This window comes from Balaenoptera acutorostrata, chromosome 20 (genome assembly GCF_949987535.1).
Source record: "Balaenoptera acutorostrata chromosome 20, mBalAcu1.1, whole genome shotgun sequence".
Lineage (NCBI taxonomy): Eukaryota > Metazoa > Chordata > Mammalia > Artiodactyla > Balaenopteridae > Balaenoptera > Balaenoptera acutorostrata.
In genome coordinates, this window is record NC_080083.1 from 39,758,173 (window position 1) to 39,775,137 (window position 16,965).

A 16,965-nucleotide genomic window follows, 5' to 3' on the forward strand; every position below is an offset into this window, starting at 1 on the left:
TATATTTTCAGTCTTCTATTTTTACTATGCTAAAGTAAGCAGATTAGGCCCAAGGTGGAGTTGCTCACGCTAAGACCCAAGTCAGAAAGCCAAAATTTAGTGGTTAGGTTTCTACACCCAGCTCTTCCGGAAAAGATAAGCCTAAGTCAACCTATCAGCACAAGTTACATGACCCAGCTCCAAGACTTCCTTTTGCTCCATTAAGCCCAGTAACCCCATTTTAACCAATCAGCAAATGCCCAGTATAACTTCTTTGTTCCTCCTGCTCACTTTGGTCTATCAAAATCTCTTGGCCTTCTGCAGCTCTTCAGAGTTCCTTTCTATCTGCTAGACTGGATGTTGCCCAATGTATCAATTGCTGATAAAGCCAATAAAATCTTCTGGAATTTACTTTTGAATTTTCCTTTAACAGCTGATAATTTAAGAGTACGAATTTTCCTCTGCTCACTGCTTTAAATGTATTCCACAGATTCTGGTATGTATGTAGCATTTTCATTATTATTATTTATAAATTTATTTATTTATTTACTTTTGGCTGCTTTGGTTCTTTGTTGCCGTGTGCGGCTTTCTCTAGTTGCAGCAAGCAAGGGCTACTCTTCGTTGCAATGCGCGGGCTTTTCATTGCAGTGGCTTCTCTTGTGGAGCATGGGCTCTAGGCACGTGGGCTTCAGTAGTTGTGGCTCACGGGCTCTAGAGCGCATGCTCAGTAGTTGTGGCGCACGGGCTTAGCTGCTCCGCAGCATGTGGGATCTTCCTGGACCAGGGCTCAAACCCATGTCCCCTGCATTGACAGGAGGATTCTTAACCACTGCGCCACCAGGGAAGCCCCATTATTATTACTTTTTAGAAACTCTGTAATTTGTTTGCATTCCCCATCTATCCACGAGTTAATTTTTTTTTAATTGAGGCATAATTTTGAATGCGTATCAAAGATGCTAAACTTTTCAAGTTCAATCAAGATGCTGAACTTTTCTATCACTCTACAAAGCTCCTTCATGCCCTTTCACAGTCAGTTTTTCTCCTCCTCCCAGTTTTAGCACAATTGCTTAATTTTGCATATATTTAAGATTTTACATAAATGGAATAAAACTATATAGACATTTTGAGATTTATGCATGTTATTGCATGTATGATGGTTCAACGCCTCTTACTGCTGAGTGATACTGAACTTTATCAATATATTAGTCTATCCATTCTCCATCCAGACTTGAATACTATGAATAAAACTGCTATGAACTTTTTTGCACAAGGTTTTCTAACAAATAATAGAAGGTTTCTAAATTTCAAGATGGAAGTGCCCTTTTGCTTTTTGGTTTTGCTTTTGTTTTCTTGAATGGAACCTACTGATGTTTTCCTAATTTAGCAACAATTTTTATGAATATTCTGTTTGAAATATAGTCTCTACTAGGATGTAGTAATGGATATACCTGATGATCTGCCTTATTATGTGGTTTAGATCTTTTATAACCTTATTTTTTGTCTACACCACCTATCTTGTGCTAAGAGTATTAAAGTCTCCAATTTTTAGTGCTTTTCACTACTTGCATTTTTTATAGCTTCTGATTTACACAGACGGTTGCTGTTATTTGGTTCATACATATAACTATTGTATCTTTGTTGTGAATTGTGGTTGTAGCATTATGAACTGTCCTCTTTTGTCTTTTTCAATGCTTTTTGGTTTGACTTCTACTTTGTTATCAGCATTGCCAATCGTGTTTTCTTATTATTTGTTTGCCAGGTATATCTTTGTTCATTCTTTTACTATTACTGTTTTAAGGGCCTTTCGTACGTTATAAAGTGGGTTTTGCTTGTCTAAGCCAATTTGAAAATATTTTTAATTGGCGATGCGCCACTATTTCTTGCTGTGTATGTTGCTTTTGAGAAACCCAATACCATTCTAATTCTCTGGCCCTTGTAAGTCACTTCATCTTTTTACCCTGGAGGCCCTGAGAATTTTTCTGAATCTTTAAAGTTGTATAGCTTTACTAGAATATATCTTGGAGTTTATCTTCTGGTATGAACTTTTCATATATTCAAAATTCAAGATTCAGATCTTTTATTTCCAGAAAGTTTTCTTGATTATGCGTTTAAATGTTATGCTTTTATTCCTCTGCCTTCTTGAGAGACATCAATTACATGTGAGACTTTTTGGACCCACCTTTCACTAAAACGGTCATTTTCATTCTCTTGGTTTTCTTGTTATTCTTCTATGTCTTTTATCACATTTGCATTTGACTCTATTGTTTGTTGGGAAACTTGTAACTTAGTCTTCATTTCTGATATGATTTTTTTCCCTCTACTTTCTCGGTTTAATCTAATCTGACTTTATTTCATCGTTTTTTGTCCCTTTCTGTTCTGTGTTATATTTCTGAGTGAAGATTTTTACCCTTATCACCAAATATGGTTTGAAGATGTTTTATTTCATTTTGAGTATTATTGTGTCAATTTTCTTCTGCCTCACTTTTTTCTTTTTTTGGGGAGAAGGAGGGATATTCATCAGCTGATATACTTTGATTCACACTGTTTCTTCTCAGAGAAGTTCTGTATGGATGTGACCCATTCTTTTCTATTTCTATTCATTTCATGGTCAGAGTTTCTAGTTAAAGAACATCCTCTTTCTTTTTCTGAAAGATTATTTTTTCCTCTTCCTTCTTTCTCTTTATCCATGACTTCAAGTCTCCATGTCTTCACTCCTTCCCTATGAAGCACTGGTAATTTCAGCTTACCAATTCTAGTATTGCTTGCTTTCAAGCTCTTCTCTGTGGCTGGAACTGTGAACTATCAGATTTCAAACCTGTGTTCAGTATTTTGGAACTTAAGTGATGAATTTCTCTCTTTTGGAAGTGGTATTTTTGTGCTTCATCTAAGCCTTCCATGTCCCTAAACTCTTTCAACAAACCTGTTAATACTTCCCTTTCCCACTCTTCACATGGGCAGGAGGAGCTCTTGGAATCTGATTTCTCTGCTTATAGGTCATTTGAAGGTTGTGGTAATCTGTTTCTTAATGCTGAAGGCAGGGGTGGTGTGTGATTTATACATGCTTTTTTATTGGTTTATAGGTAGGTGGGTGGGAAAATTGCATCAGGCTTCTGCCACTGTTCTCCAGACTTAGAAGTCTATACATACACGTTTAAGTAGTATATTAGAATATATTATCTTAGAAATACTGCTTTTGCCATTTTCTGAAACACTTCACCTGTCACACATTAGATTCACTTTTTGTATCACTTGACAGTTTTCCAGAGTAAGTCTTGTTCATTTTCATCTAATTCAGTTTAGAAACACATTTTCTCTACAGGAGTTTATTTGTAAATTCCGCAGTGATCTTATGAAATACTTTTGCTACTTATTTGTAAAAAGCCTGTTAAGATTAGTAATACAACTAATATAAGTCATACAACTTACAGGATGCTTAATATGTTCTAGGGACATTCTAAGCACTTAATATGTAGCAATGCATTGAATCCTTACAAATATTACTCCCTTTTTACAGATGAGGAAGTAGAGGTTCAAACGGATTAAGTAATTTGCCCAAGGTCATACAGCTAAAATGAACACTAGCAATATGAATCAAGGGAATAATCTTAAATCTATGTTCAATTTTAACCTCCTTTCTCTTTCTTTCTTAATTATGGTTCTATCAGCTAACTTCTGTAAGCACAGAAAACAAATATCAAATAAAACTGTTTCAGGTAATGTGCCATTCTGAACACACTGCTCTTCAAAATAAAACTGAAAAATCATGTTAGGTGACTACTCAAGGCTTTGAATATAAGGTGATGGGATGACTGCAGGTGGTGAAACCTTGCCTAATATTAGGGCATATATGGTGACTCCTCAACTAGCACAGAGGAAGTCAAAATATAATACCTAAAATTCATACATCAGGTAATGGAAGTCTAATATTTAGATTTATGGAGATGGATATTAGATCAAAAAGATAAAAGAATTAAAAGTAGTTGTCTTAGGACTTCCCTAGCAGTCCAGTGGTTAAGACTCCATGCTTCCGCTGCAGGGGGCATGGATTTGATCCCTGGTCGGGGAACTAAGATCCCACATGCCGTGAGGCATGGCCAAAGGAAAAAAAAAAGCTGAACTGGGAAGAGAAAAAAAAGATTGCTGCAAGGGATCCTTTTTGGGGTACACTTTTATTATTGTTTACATGATACTATCAAGTGCATGCATTAGTTTTATAAAAATAAAAGTTAATTTTTATAAAGTATAAACTACCTCTAAAAAATTCAATAATTGGTAAAAATTGAGAGACTGATGATATCTGGCATTGGCAAATTTATGTATGGGAGAAAAAGCACTCATATACACTTGGTAGGAAGGCAAATGTATGCCATCTTTTTGGAAGGCAATTTGTATTACTTATGAAAAGTTAAAAAAAATGAGCATGCCTTTGACCAGGGAATTCCACTTTTAGGAATCTATCCTTCAGAAATACTCATAGGACACAAGAATCCATGTGGAAGGATATTTCTTGCAGCAATAATGTAATAGTGAAAACATGAAGGCAATCTAACCATCAGTAGGGGGGTGATTTACTACAGGTACAATACTGAGTGAAAAAAAGTAAATTGCCAAATCCGAATAATACGACTCATTTTTTATTAAAAGAAACAATATATGCTGGTATATGCACAGATTGATATATCTGTTTGTTTATGTATGCATTTAGAAAGATCCTGGAAGGAATAGCTAAACTGTTAACAGTGTGAGAATGGGATGGGAGGATAATTTTAACTTTTCTGTATTTTTCATTTTCTTTTTCTTTAAACAGCAAATATGTAACACTTCTATAATGAAAAATAAAACAAAAAAGAGGTTTTTAGAGTGACAAAATGTAGGAAGAAGTCATAAATTGCAATAGAACTTCATTTTCCTACCGTGACTGTAACCCTGATGAACCTTCCTCCTTATAAAATCTACAAAGGAATTAAAAAGTATAACCATTAACTTATTTGTATAATCACCCACAGGTTGCAACAAAAGTGTAAACCTCTCCAGGAGAAATTTTACAGAAAATATTTGAGATTCTAAATGCAAGCACATATAAATATGCAACCAAGTACTAATAGCATAATTTCAACATGAATAAACTAATCAAAAGTTAACCAATTCTCCACTATCCGCACTAACAGGGTACAGTGACCCATATAATTATCAAAGTTTTATATTTAGTCATGGAATGTAAGTTTTCTAGAACCTTAAGTTTGAAAGTTGTATGTGTGAACTGACAAAGTTCAAAATAAGAATTAACAGATACTCTATGATGACTGGACTCAGTAAGAGCTACCTAGCTCTCGCTGGTTTCTTCCTCATATCACTAGCAAGATACAATTCACTGGGCTAAACAGAAGGGCTTTCGTGCTTTCTAAGCTTACTATTAGGAGAAAAATAAATGGTAAGGATTTGGGATTGTTGGATTTTTGCTTCCCACAAGTTCAACGTGAAAGAGTAAGTCCATGTCAATGATACAGTCATCTAAACTGAAAGCAATAATACCCTGAGTATCCTACCTAGAGAAAGTGAAAAGTACCCAGAGAAGAACAGGAGAGGACAATGTTCTACATAACAATACTCTAAGATTTAAAGCAACAGTGAGCAAAGGGAAGCTATCTTTGATATATAAAAAATACAAATTTCTATCTCTTTGGGTTCAAGTTCTGGTTCTATTACTTAGGACTTTGGATGTAACAATTATTTGGGTCTCAGTTTCCCTTTCTTCTAAATAAGGAAAACACCACTTACCACACAGGAAGGATGTTTGAAAAATAAAATAATTCACATGAATGCGCTTTCAGTTCTTCAGAAGAAAGTTATGAATCCTTAAGTATGAATCTGAAAAGCTAATTAAAAATAAGATGACCTTGTCAAAATTAAGTCTGAAATGCAGTAACCTAGAGGGTCTTTAAGATCGTTCATTATCAGCTATCAATTCTACTCCAAATAACTGAATTCATACTAAGGCTGGGCTGAGGTGTAAATGTAATTTAAGTTATCAAACAAGAGCATTTATAATGTTAATGTAGCAAAAATAAGTTAAATAGGTTATTCAGCATCATCTTGATTTGATATACCTAAAAATACTGATGTAAAATGATGACATTCTCTTGGTGTTTATCTTTTAAAAATATATTTGGAGCTGGTTGCTCAAAAGATACACAATCAGTAACAATAAACACTATAGGGTATTAATAATGGAACAATTGAAATAGAGTTAAACACACATGTGCACACAAGGGGGTTATTTCTCTGGTGTATAAAATAATCTGAAACTAGCTAATTAAAGTTTTGAAGTCTAATAGTAAAGTAATAGATGGTATTATCCAACATCTACTGAGCAATATATACAAATCATTATGCTAAGCATCAGAAATACAAAAAAGTGTTAAACTTAATATGCATGTCCTAAAACTAGACTATAAACTACGGCCAAATAGTTGAGACAACAAGAAATTACAAAATTGGGGGCTTCTCTGGTGGCGCAGTGGTTGAGAATCTGCCCGCCAGTGCAGGGGACACGGGTTCGAGCCCTGGTCTGGGAGGAGCCCACGTGCCGCGTAGCAGCTGGGCCCGTGAGCCACAATTACTGAGCCTGCGCGTCTGGAGCCTGTGCTCCGCAACAAGAGAGGCCGCGATGGTGAGAGGCCCGCGCACCACGATGAGGAGTGGCCCCCGCTTGCCACAACTAGAGGAAGCCCTCGCACAGAAACGAAGACCCAACACAGCCATAAATAAATAAATAAATAAATAAATAATTTAAAAAAAACAGCAGGTACAAAAAAAAATAAGGGGCTTCCCTGGTGGCGCAGTGGTTGAGAATCTGCCTGCCAATGCAGGGGACATGGGTTCGAGCCCTGGTCTGGGACGATCCCACATGCCCCGGAGCGACTGGGCCCGTGAGCCACAATTACTGAGCCTGCGCGTCTGGAGCCTGTGCTCCGCAACAAGAGAGGCCGCGATGGTGAGAGGCCTGCGCGCAGCGATGGTGAGAGGCCTGTGCACCGCGATGAAGAGTGGTCCCCACTTGCCACAACTAGAGAAAGCCCTCGCACAGAAACGAAGACCCAACACAGTCATAAATAAATAAATAAATAAATAAAAGACCGTGAATTTCTAAAAAAAAAAAAAAAAAAGTCAAAGACCGAAAATCTATTTAAAAAATAAATAAATAAATAAGGATGAAGACATTACTAAATTAATTAATGCGTATTGTATACAACTAGTTCTACAATATAAGTAGGAATTAGATAATACAGTGAAAAGGGAAATAAGAAAAAGGGATTCTGGATAGATATCTTAACATTTTATCATTTATAGCAGCTCACATTTTCTTATACAGTGGTCATCACGTCTGACTGGAGGTTTACGGAAACCTTGGGAGTAAGGCACGGCTGATCCCTGGCCCTTATTTGAGATGAGGAAAATGAAGCCTGAAGAGATTAGGCAACTTGCGTTAAGATCACAGGTCAGGAGGTGGCAGAGGCAGAGCCTGGCCAGTTTGCCAACTTTGTCCGTAGCTCATTTCTACTACATTACATTTTAAGTTATCAATACTAAAGTGAGAACTAGAAGGGAGCTCAGAAATCTTCTCATGCAGTATTGCTCTAACCAATCTGATAAAAACCTTTCTGAAGAAGGCTCCACCACAGACCTACTGAATGATAACCCACAAGAGAGAGGTTTTGTATTTTTATAAGATCCCCAAGAGGTGATTGTGGTGATCAGCTAAGCTTGGAAAACACTGTTCTACTATCTGTATGTCCAGTGTGGCAGACATGTGGCTATTTAAATTTACACCTGATTAAATCAGATTGAAAATTGGGTTCCTCGGCCACACTAGTTACCTTTTAAGTGCTCAACAGCCACATGTGGCTAGTGGCCACCATACAGATGGCACAGATATAGGACAGTTCCATCACTGCAGAAAGTTCTATTGGATAATGTTAATTCTAGACCAACCTTTCCACTCTAAGGATGAGAAAACTGAGGCACAGAATCTTGTCCAACAAGGCATATGAAGTTACTCAGTGGCAGAATTGAAATGCTAACCTAATCTGCCAGTGTCCCTCATACTGTATCACTTCATCCCCATAAATTTAGGGTTTATTCAAGTGGGAATTATTTTCTTTCCACCCTTCCTTGTGGGTTGAAGTAAAGTAAGAAGAGAAATTTTAAATTTGTGGGGAAAAAAATCCTAAAAAAACAAAGGTTTATTTAAAATAAATGACTAAATCAAACAATCTGCAATTTTTGTACAAAATTAAAAGTAGCCCTGGACAGTTAAGAATACTAGTATTAGGAGGCATATCTTAGTTTAACTATTGTTAACTCCTTCCTCTTTTACCATCCTGATGTTTTTAATCTTTCTTTTGGATCTGAAACTCTGAAACTAACGATAATTGGCTTACCTTAACATTATAAATGTGAAAAAGTTAAACCTTACTTAGCAAACATTTTAAAGATGAAAAATTGAGAAACAAGGAGCAACCAAAAGAATAGTGACTTGTCTAATTTTAGGATGTGGTCACTCAAATCACTGAGAACTCATGGCTTTCAGTAATCCAGTGGTTTAGTATTTATAACATTAATAGGTTGTTTTCACTTCTAAGCTATAGTTTAACCTTCCTTTGACTACTATGTTAAAAACAATTTAAATAGTTTTAATTTCTGATGAAACTGAGGGTTTGAAGCCTCTGAACATCTAAGAAAAGGTTTAGACACTAATTAAATCAACATATAACCAGCCATAAAAATATACAGTAGTGTCTTCTTTAAAAACAAAACCAGTCATTCCTGTCTAGTATGTTTAGAATGCAAACGTCTCCAAAGTTAGTCAGCTTAAGTCATGACAGTTCATGTTTAAAGTGAACAGGAACTTGGGAATTTCACGTTAATGAAAACTTTCAAGACAGAATTATGCAGCTCCATTAACTTTTATCAGTTATCTAGTATTCATTCCCATGTTAACTTTCAGTGACTAGATTTAGAGAAAATATCATATGTCAAAGTGTGTACAAAATTAAAAACTGGACAGTTAAAAAACATGGTTCAACATAAGATACTTATCAACAGATACTTATTCAAGACAGTTTTTGCCATAATTTGCAAGGCACCCAGAAGCGTGGAGTATGGGGTTCTACATAAGTAGAAGCTACTTGTTATTCAGAGAAGGAGGTGGTGCAAAAAAAGACAGCTATTTTCCTTCTAAACACTCATTGGTGTAGAGGTAAAGAAATGAAAAAAAATACAGTGTAAGCACATTAGAGCAGAGCAACAGTCTCCAAGTCACAAAAGGGGGAGAGAAAACAATTTCTGTGCTCTAACATTTTAAACAGGCGACTGGCAATTTAAAGTAAAATTTACTCTCTGGCTTTTATACCAGATTCGTTACTTCTACATTTTATCTGTTATGTCTTGACTCCCACTTCACCATATTAGGAAGAGGAAAACATGTGCCCCCAAGATTCCTATGCCAATAAAACTTCTTTTGGAAGCAGCATAGCTCACCAAATGAAGGAGAATATTAGAAAAATGCTAAGTGACAATAGTAGAACTGAACTATCTAAACCACCGAGTGATAACTACTGAGGCATACTAATATAAGAAGCATGAAAAATATTGCAAACTCTAGGCAAATATTAAAGTGTTGCAAAAATTTCATATCTCATTAAAAATTGGAAAAGAAAAAGAGAAAGTATTGTGAAGGAGGGGCCCCAAGCAGGAAGCCCAGCTTGAAAGAAAAACATAGGTCAAAAGGAGGAGGTGGTGGGGAGTGCAGTTCTTCTGATCATCCCTCTACCAGGAGATGCTTCTAACAGCTTTGGTACTATGTCCAAGAGGCAATTTAGGCATCCCTTAGGGAAAGTGATTTAGGCAACAAGAAATGTGCTTTGAGATAGGATGCTGAAATTTCTAACTTTAAAAAGATTCACTAGTGAGAGAAAACAGCCATGAAATCCCCAGATCCCATTTCCCAAACTTCCTGTAGAAAAATATCAACCATTCTCAGACACAGAAGCCAGCACATTTGAACTGACCCAGCAAAGTTTTCAGCCGGCCCTCACTATCTCTCAAGCCCGCCTTCCCCCACTTCCCTGCTGTTCTTTCCTGGCACACAAAATATAGGCCAATGAGCAGTGGGTGGGTGAGGAGAATGTGAGAGAAAATTTGAGAAGTAGGAAGGGAATCCACTTAATAAGAACATGAATGAGTCTAAAGAGTTTAATAAGGGTAGGCAAACAACAAACAGAACTGAACGGCGAGGGCTTTCCATGGCAGCAGCGAGCGCTCAGTGTTTGCAGGGGTTTAGGCAGAGGCCAGGCTACCTACCACTTGTCAGAGAGGCTGCACAGGGGACGGCTGCTTTGGGTGACCTCTAATGTCTCTTCCGACTCTGAAATGTTAGGATTCTTATTTCACAAAAGAGAACGCAACGGTCATAAAAGCCCACCGACTTAGAACCCTTTTAAATAGGCGGCCTAGGCGGCTGCTTCCCAAACACCACTCCCACCTCTCCCATCCCACACGTGCCCACCCCGCCCCCTTTCAATTTTTCCACCTCCACGTGCGAAACGCCTCGTGGCACCTGCCCCACAGCGGAGAGGCGCCTTCCCCTGCAAAGCACCAAAACTCTGCCCCCTTGGGAGAAGTGAGGACTCCACTCCCCGATTCTTGGGCGGTCAAAAAAGGAAGTCTCAAATCCAGCCTTTCTCTCTCCCCCAGCCAGAGCTGAAGGGGGACGGGGGGCCGGAACGAAGAGAACTTTCTTCTAAAATTTTTCTTCCAAAAAGTAAAGAGAATAGAGAGAACCCTGATGAGTCCGGGGGTGGGGGGAGGGGAATCCCCGAATCGTTTAACGGCCGGTAGGGGGAGGGGGGCTCCGGAGGTGGAGGGGGCGTGGGATGGAGAAGCAGGCCTGGGAGCGGGGTCAGGGGGCTGCAGGGGTTCCTGGGGTCGGGGGGCTGCCGGCGTCCCCCCCACCTGGCACACAAAGCAGCTGCCGCGCTCGGCTCTCACCAGATCCTTTGTGTTTTCCATCAGGGCCTCATGGGTAGGGGTTGTCCGTGCTCCCCGGGCCCGCGGCGCCCCCTCCCGAGCTGGGGGCAGGCGCCTCTCCCCGGGACTACGGCGACTACAGGGGGGGGCCCCGACTGGGCCCAGACCGGTGGCGGCGGCGGCAGCCCCCGGATTTCCCCCCTTTAACTCGGGTGGCCCCAGGATATCAACAACATTAGCATAGCCCTCCCTCCCCAGCGCGCCTGCGCCGTGACCCGCGCCCCGATTGGCCCACTTCCCTACATACCCTCCGCTCTGTCTTCCAGCGTGGGACCCTCTGCAGGCTCCGTACTCCAAGGGCCGTACCAAGACGAAGGGGTGGAAAAGGCGATTGGGCTCGTGTAAGTCGAGTGGTTAAAACGTTAGGAAGAAGAGTAGCAGTTTTAGCCTGTCATCTCAGTTTATACCCTGGCTTTCTTGCGCTCCTTTCAATCAATTGCAGCTGCGAAGTTGTGTTGGAAAAAAATTTCCACTCCAGTCACGCCGCTTCCCCCTCCACCCGGAAGATTGGTTCTCTCGGAGGAACTCCCACACGGGGAGGGGCTCGTGAGGGGATGGGCGTTACACGGGGGGGGGGGGGGGCGAGAGAACAGTGCTGGTCACGTGCTCACAGGGCGGTGCAGCCTCCTTCCGGCCCCCTGCGGCCTCAGCCACTGCGGAAAGCGAGGGGCCTCGGCGCACGCGCAGTGAGAATCCACGTGAGCGCCTGCGTTCCTTCTCAAACCGAGCGATGCCGCCGGAACGGAGGAGCCGAGCGAGACCGGACCGGAGAGCCGGAGCGAGACCAGACCGGAAAACCCGAATGAGGCCGGACGATAGAGCCGGAGCGGGGCCGGGCGGGCCGTTCCGAAAGGCTGCTCCTTCATCTCAGCGGAAATCGCCGGCCCGGCCGCGCGCGGCGGCCGCCGTAGTCGCGGCGGAGGAGGAGAGACGGCTCCGGCAGCGGAACCGCCAGACGCTGGAGGAGGACAAGCCGGCCGTGGAGCGGTGCCTGGAGGAGCTGATCTTCGGCGACGTCGAGGACGACGAGGACGCGCTGCTGCGGCGTCTGCGGGGCCCGCGGGTGAGGGAGGCCGCGGTGTGCGGGCTGGGCGCTCGATGGGCGGTGTGCCTCCGGGGGCGGAGCCTGGGCGACCTGTGGCGCAGGGGAGCGTTCAGGTGGGAGGGAACCGGGAATGCAGGCGCCGAGGGGTGCCAGACTGAAAGTCTCGGGAGGGCGGAGACCGCGCCTTTCTCCGCCCCCGAGGGAGCTGCTGCGCCTGGTATGCAGCAGGCGCTCAACACATATTCGTTTAGCTAACTAATCGTGAGCATCTTTCGATTAGTTGCAGTGGCTCAGTTCCACTGTCTTCTTCCCAGACTCTGTTTTTTCTCTCTTGGTCATTCAGTCGCCTGCCTCAATACTTTGCTGTGATTCAGGGGTTCCACTTCGTTTGTGAAATCAGAATTCGTGGGCACAGGCCTGGTAGTCTGTGTTAACAACCACATCGAGTGGTTGATAAGCCAGCTTTTGAGAGTGACAGTGTATTCGTCTATTAAAGTAGTATTTGTGAGCCAGTTTGGCGCCAGATACTTTTCCTGGCAGTGAAAACCCTGCATGATTGATTGATTATAATTTTTTTGCATGCTTTTTGCTTTTTTTTTTTTTTAATTCTATACCTGTCTTTTCTTCCAATATAGGGAGTCCCAGGCAGTTTCTAGGCACTGGAGGAGAAACAGCACTGGACGAAAACTAACAAAAATCCCTGCCTCCTTGGAGCTTAGATACTTAGTGGCAGAGGCAGAAGATAAAATTCAAGTTATGTCAGTGAAGTGCTGAAGGAAAAAACAAAAATAAAGGCGTTCAAGAAAGGGAGATAAGCGTGTGTCGAGCGGGCCTGAGATTTTACATAGGGTAGTCAAGCAAAGCCTTACTGAGAATTACTCAGTTTGATAAACGAATGCAGACCTAGCAAGTATCAGTTGATTGCCAGAATCTCCTTTGTGTGCTTATGGGAGAGGTTGCAGAATCTAGTTGGGAGATAGAGAAATACTACTGGAAAAATGCTGAACTGTGTGACAGTTTCCCATTCGGGAAAAGAAACAGTTTAAGTGAGGTGGGGTTTGTTGGGCTTTGAAGGATCATAGGCCAATAATAGAGCAAGTAGAAATCATTTGGACATTTCTATCATGTGGTTTTGGGAAAGCTCAAGCTCACTTCAGGTGAAATTCTGTGGTCTAGATTTAGATTTGTTTGGATAGTATAAAGTTTCTTGAGATAGGGGGTCAAGAACAGTTAAGAAAAGTGGAGAAGTATGTTTATGAATATGAAATATGACTTAATTATGACATTCAGTCATGTTATTTTATCTTTGGTGTCTGCCTTTGGTCCTGTGATTTCTGTAGTTCTGTGATTTTCCCTGCTCCTTTATTCATCTGTCAACTTACCTTTTTTACTTGTCTTACTTGGTCTTTTCCTTTCAGCAAGTTGACCCTTTGACTATTCCATCTTACCTCACGTGTCCAGCGGGTGGTGCTGTTCTCTATTCTCCTCATTTTCTGTTCCATCTCCAGCATTTGCTGTGGTAGCATTCTGTCCCATAATTTGATCAGAGGGCCATAAAAACAAAGCATTCTGCAAGCCACCATTCTGCAAAGTCTGCCACCATGGGGCATGAAAGACTCAGTGCTTGTGGGCATTTTGTCTTTTCTAGGTTCAAGTACAAGAAGACTCAGGTGACTCTGAAGTGGAGAATGAAGCAAAAGATAATTTTCCACTTCAAAAGAAGCCAGTTTGGTTGGATGAAGAAGATGAAGAGGAGGAGATGTAGGTTGCCTAATTTTTATTCTGGAGTCCCTCTGGATTCTTCAAAAGTTACTTTGCAGGTTTTAAGAAAGTTCTCTTTCTGAATATGTGATTACGTGAAGACTTGAAAAATACTGGAAAGTATAGCAAAGATCATTCATAATCCCATCAGCGAGGGAGAACCACTGTTAACATGTTGGCATACATCTCTCCCTCTTTCTTCTGTGCTGTATAGAAAAGCTAAAAGAGCACAGTGTTTGGGATCAGACCTGAGTTTGCCTCCTAGTTTGGCCAGTTCCTAACTGACCATTGGCAAGTTTGGAACCTACCTTTTCTCATGTGTAAAATGGAGATAATAGTAACTATATCAGAAGGCTCTTGAGATTAAATAGTGTATGTAGAGCTCTTAACACAATGCCTCAAATTGAGTAAAGACCAAAAAAAGTTAACCATCATGTACAATATGTACTTTAAGATGAGAATATATTGTATTGCAAATATTTCTCCCCAATTAAAAAAAAAACCTTTATAAACATTTTAAAATGGATGTATTATAGTCCATTATATGACTTAACCATAATTTACATAGCTATCATTGGATAGTTTTCCTTTTAATAGATTGATGTTGAGATGAGCATCTTTACGCATAAATCTTTTTCTACTTAAAATTATTTAAGAAAGATTCTTTGAGGTAGACTAACTTAATCAAAGAGCAGACATTTTTAAGGTTCTTGATAAATACTGCCAGGCTGACCCTGAGGTTCTGCCAGTTTACCTTTTCATTGAAAGGTGTCCGTTTCACTCCATTTTAAAAGCAATGATTTCTCTGGACTTCCCTGGCGGTCCAGTGGTTAAGACTTTGCCTTCCAGTGCAGGGGGTGCGGGTTCGATCCCTGGTGGGGGAGCTAAGATCCCACATGCCTCGCAGCCAAAAACCCACAATGTAAAACAGAAGCAATATTGTAACAAATTCAATAAAGACTTTAAAAATGGTCCACATCAAAAAAATATTAAAAAAAAATAAAAGCAATGATTTCTCTTTTTTCAGACATTGTCAGTTTAGGGTGACAGGTTAGGGTAGGAAATATCTAACTTGTGTTGAGAAAACATTTTTTTATTAGTCATTGGTTTTTCTTAAAAGTAGTCTCTATTATGTCTTTGCGTATTTGTCTACTGGAGACTCTTTCATTTTTTTTTAATTTTTATTTATTTTATTTTTTTTGGCTGTGTTGGGTCTTCGTTTCTGTGCGAGGGCTTTCTCTAGTTGCGGCAAGCGGGGGCCACACTTCATCACGGTGCGCGGGCCTCTCACTATCGCGGCCTCTCTTGTTGCGGCGCACAGGCTCCAGACACGCAGGCTCAGCAGTTGTGGCGCACGGGCTTAGTTGCTCCGCGGCATGTGGGATCTTCCCAGACCAGGGCTCGAACCCGTGTCCCCTGCATTGGCAGGCAGATTCTCAACCACTGAGCCACCAGGGAAGCCCGACTCTTTCATTTTGTTTTTTTACTTTTAAAATAAAAATTGTATATAAGGTGTACAACATGATAATTTGCTATATATATATACATGGTGAAGTTATTACTACACTCAAGTGAACTAATTAGCATTTCCATTTCTTCAGATGGTTACCATTTTTATTTGTGGTGAGAATACCTGAAATCTACTCCCTTAGCTAATTTCCAGTGTACAATACTGTCATTAACTGCAGTCATGCTGCGTAATTGCAGCTTTGTACCCTTTGACCAACATCTCCCTTTTCCCTCTACCTTCTCACCCCTGGTAACCGTCATTCTGCTCTTCGCTTCTATGTATTCTGCTTTTTTCAGATTCCACATATAAGTGAGATTATGCAGTATTTTTCTTTGATGTCTGTTTTATTTCACTTAGCTTGACGTCCTTCAGGGTCATCCATGTTGTTGCAAATGGCAGATGAGACTGTTTATTAATGATTTTAGTATATCAGCTCCTTACATATTGAGAATTTCAAACCTTTATATGTCAAATTTATTGCACATTATTTTCTAACTTTTTGTTTGCCTTTAAGTTTGTTTTAATGTTGTCTGATGCACAGAATATTTTGATGTTTATGTAGTGAAGTCTTTGACTCTTTTCCTTTTTTTTTTTTGCTGTTGTTTTTAGTAAAAAGTTCTTCAGAGAGAGAAATATTTGCCTATATTTTTCCTTCATAGTATTTTAAGGTTTGGGTTTTTGTTTTTGTTTTTGTTTTTTTTGTATTTAACTCTGATTTACCTGGAATTTATTTTGGTGAATGGCATAAGCTGTGTCTAGTAAGTAATTATGAATTTGAAATAGCTCTTCAAAGGGTAAACTAGATCATCCGAAATATTGGAGATTCCTTTTTGTTTCGGGAAGAATGGAGAACGTACATTGGAGATGTTCCACATCTTATAAATCTTGACCTGTATTGTTTGCTCAAAATACTAAAGGCAGCAACTATTTATGTTGATCCTTTAAGTTGTTGAAAGCATGCTGTTTTCTGTTTTTTTTATAGGGTTGACATGATGAACAATCGTTTTCGGAAAGATATGATGAAAAATGCCAGTGAAAATAAACTTTCAAAAGATCAGCTTCAAAAGAGACTTAAGGAAGAGTAAGTGTCCTTTTTCATAGGTTTGCCAAGATGTATTTATAACCAGTATTTTATTTTGATTTGCTCAGTCTTTGGCTTCTTTGGTAGTCAGATTTCCATTTTGAATTGGAAGAGCATTGTTCTTGGAAGACATGATTAAGTTTTAGTATGGGGGCCTGAGAAGGAATACAAGTACAAAAAATTTTGGAAAAAACTTGTAATCCCGCCATTTAAATATAATCAATGATGTTATTGGTTTTTTTTTTTAACATCTTTATTGCAGTATAAATGCTTTATAATGGTGTGTTAGTTTCTGCTGTATAACAAAGTGAATCAGCTATACATATACATATATCCCCACATCTCCTCCCTCTTGCATCTCCCTCCCACCCTCCCTATCCCACCCCTCTAGGTGGACGCAAAGCACCGAGCTGATCTCCCTGTGCTATATGGCTGCTTCCCACTAGCTATCTGTTTTACATTTGGTAGTGTGTATATGTCCATGCCACTCTCTCACTTCAT

The 16,965-nt window shown here is 40.2% G+C and overlaps 2 protein-coding genes across 17 annotated transcripts in view; one reads left to right on the forward strand and one right to left on the reverse strand.

The window, feature by feature from the left end:
* Positions 1 to 11,666, reverse strand: part of MBTD1 (mbt domain containing 1) — a 70,812-nt gene extending 59,146 nt beyond the window's left edge. For 7 of the 16 annotated variants that reach the window (XR_450494.2, XM_007176500.2, XM_057535500.1 and 4 more), the window contains exon 1: positions 11,029 to 11,279. Coding sequence is in view for 6 of the 16 variants with exons in the window: in XM_007176500.2 (XP_007176562.1) it covers positions 11,029 to 11,049 (21 nt within the window). In the remaining 10 variants the exon portion in view is untranslated. Of the gene's footprint in view, positions 1 to 5,757; positions 5,856 to 10,341; positions 10,406 to 11,028; positions 11,280 to 11,314 lie in introns of those variants that run through there. The other 9 variants (XM_057535511.1, XM_057535510.1, XM_057535512.1 and 6 more) reach the window with 5 other exon arrangements.
* Positions 11,667 to 11,718: 52 nt separating this feature from the next.
* Positions 11,719 to 16,965, forward strand: part of UTP18 (UTP18 small subunit processome component) — a 38,625-nt gene continuing 33,378 nt past the window's right edge. Inside the window, exons 1-3 of the mRNA XM_007176505.3 lie at positions 11,719 to 12,130; positions 13,761 to 13,873; positions 16,366 to 16,464. Of these exons, the coding sequence (XP_007176567.2) occupies positions 11,798 to 12,130; positions 13,761 to 13,873; positions 16,366 to 16,464 (545 nt within the window). The 5' untranslated portion in view covers positions 11,719 to 11,797. The remainder of the gene's footprint in view (positions 12,131 to 13,760; positions 13,874 to 16,365; positions 16,465 to 16,965) is intronic.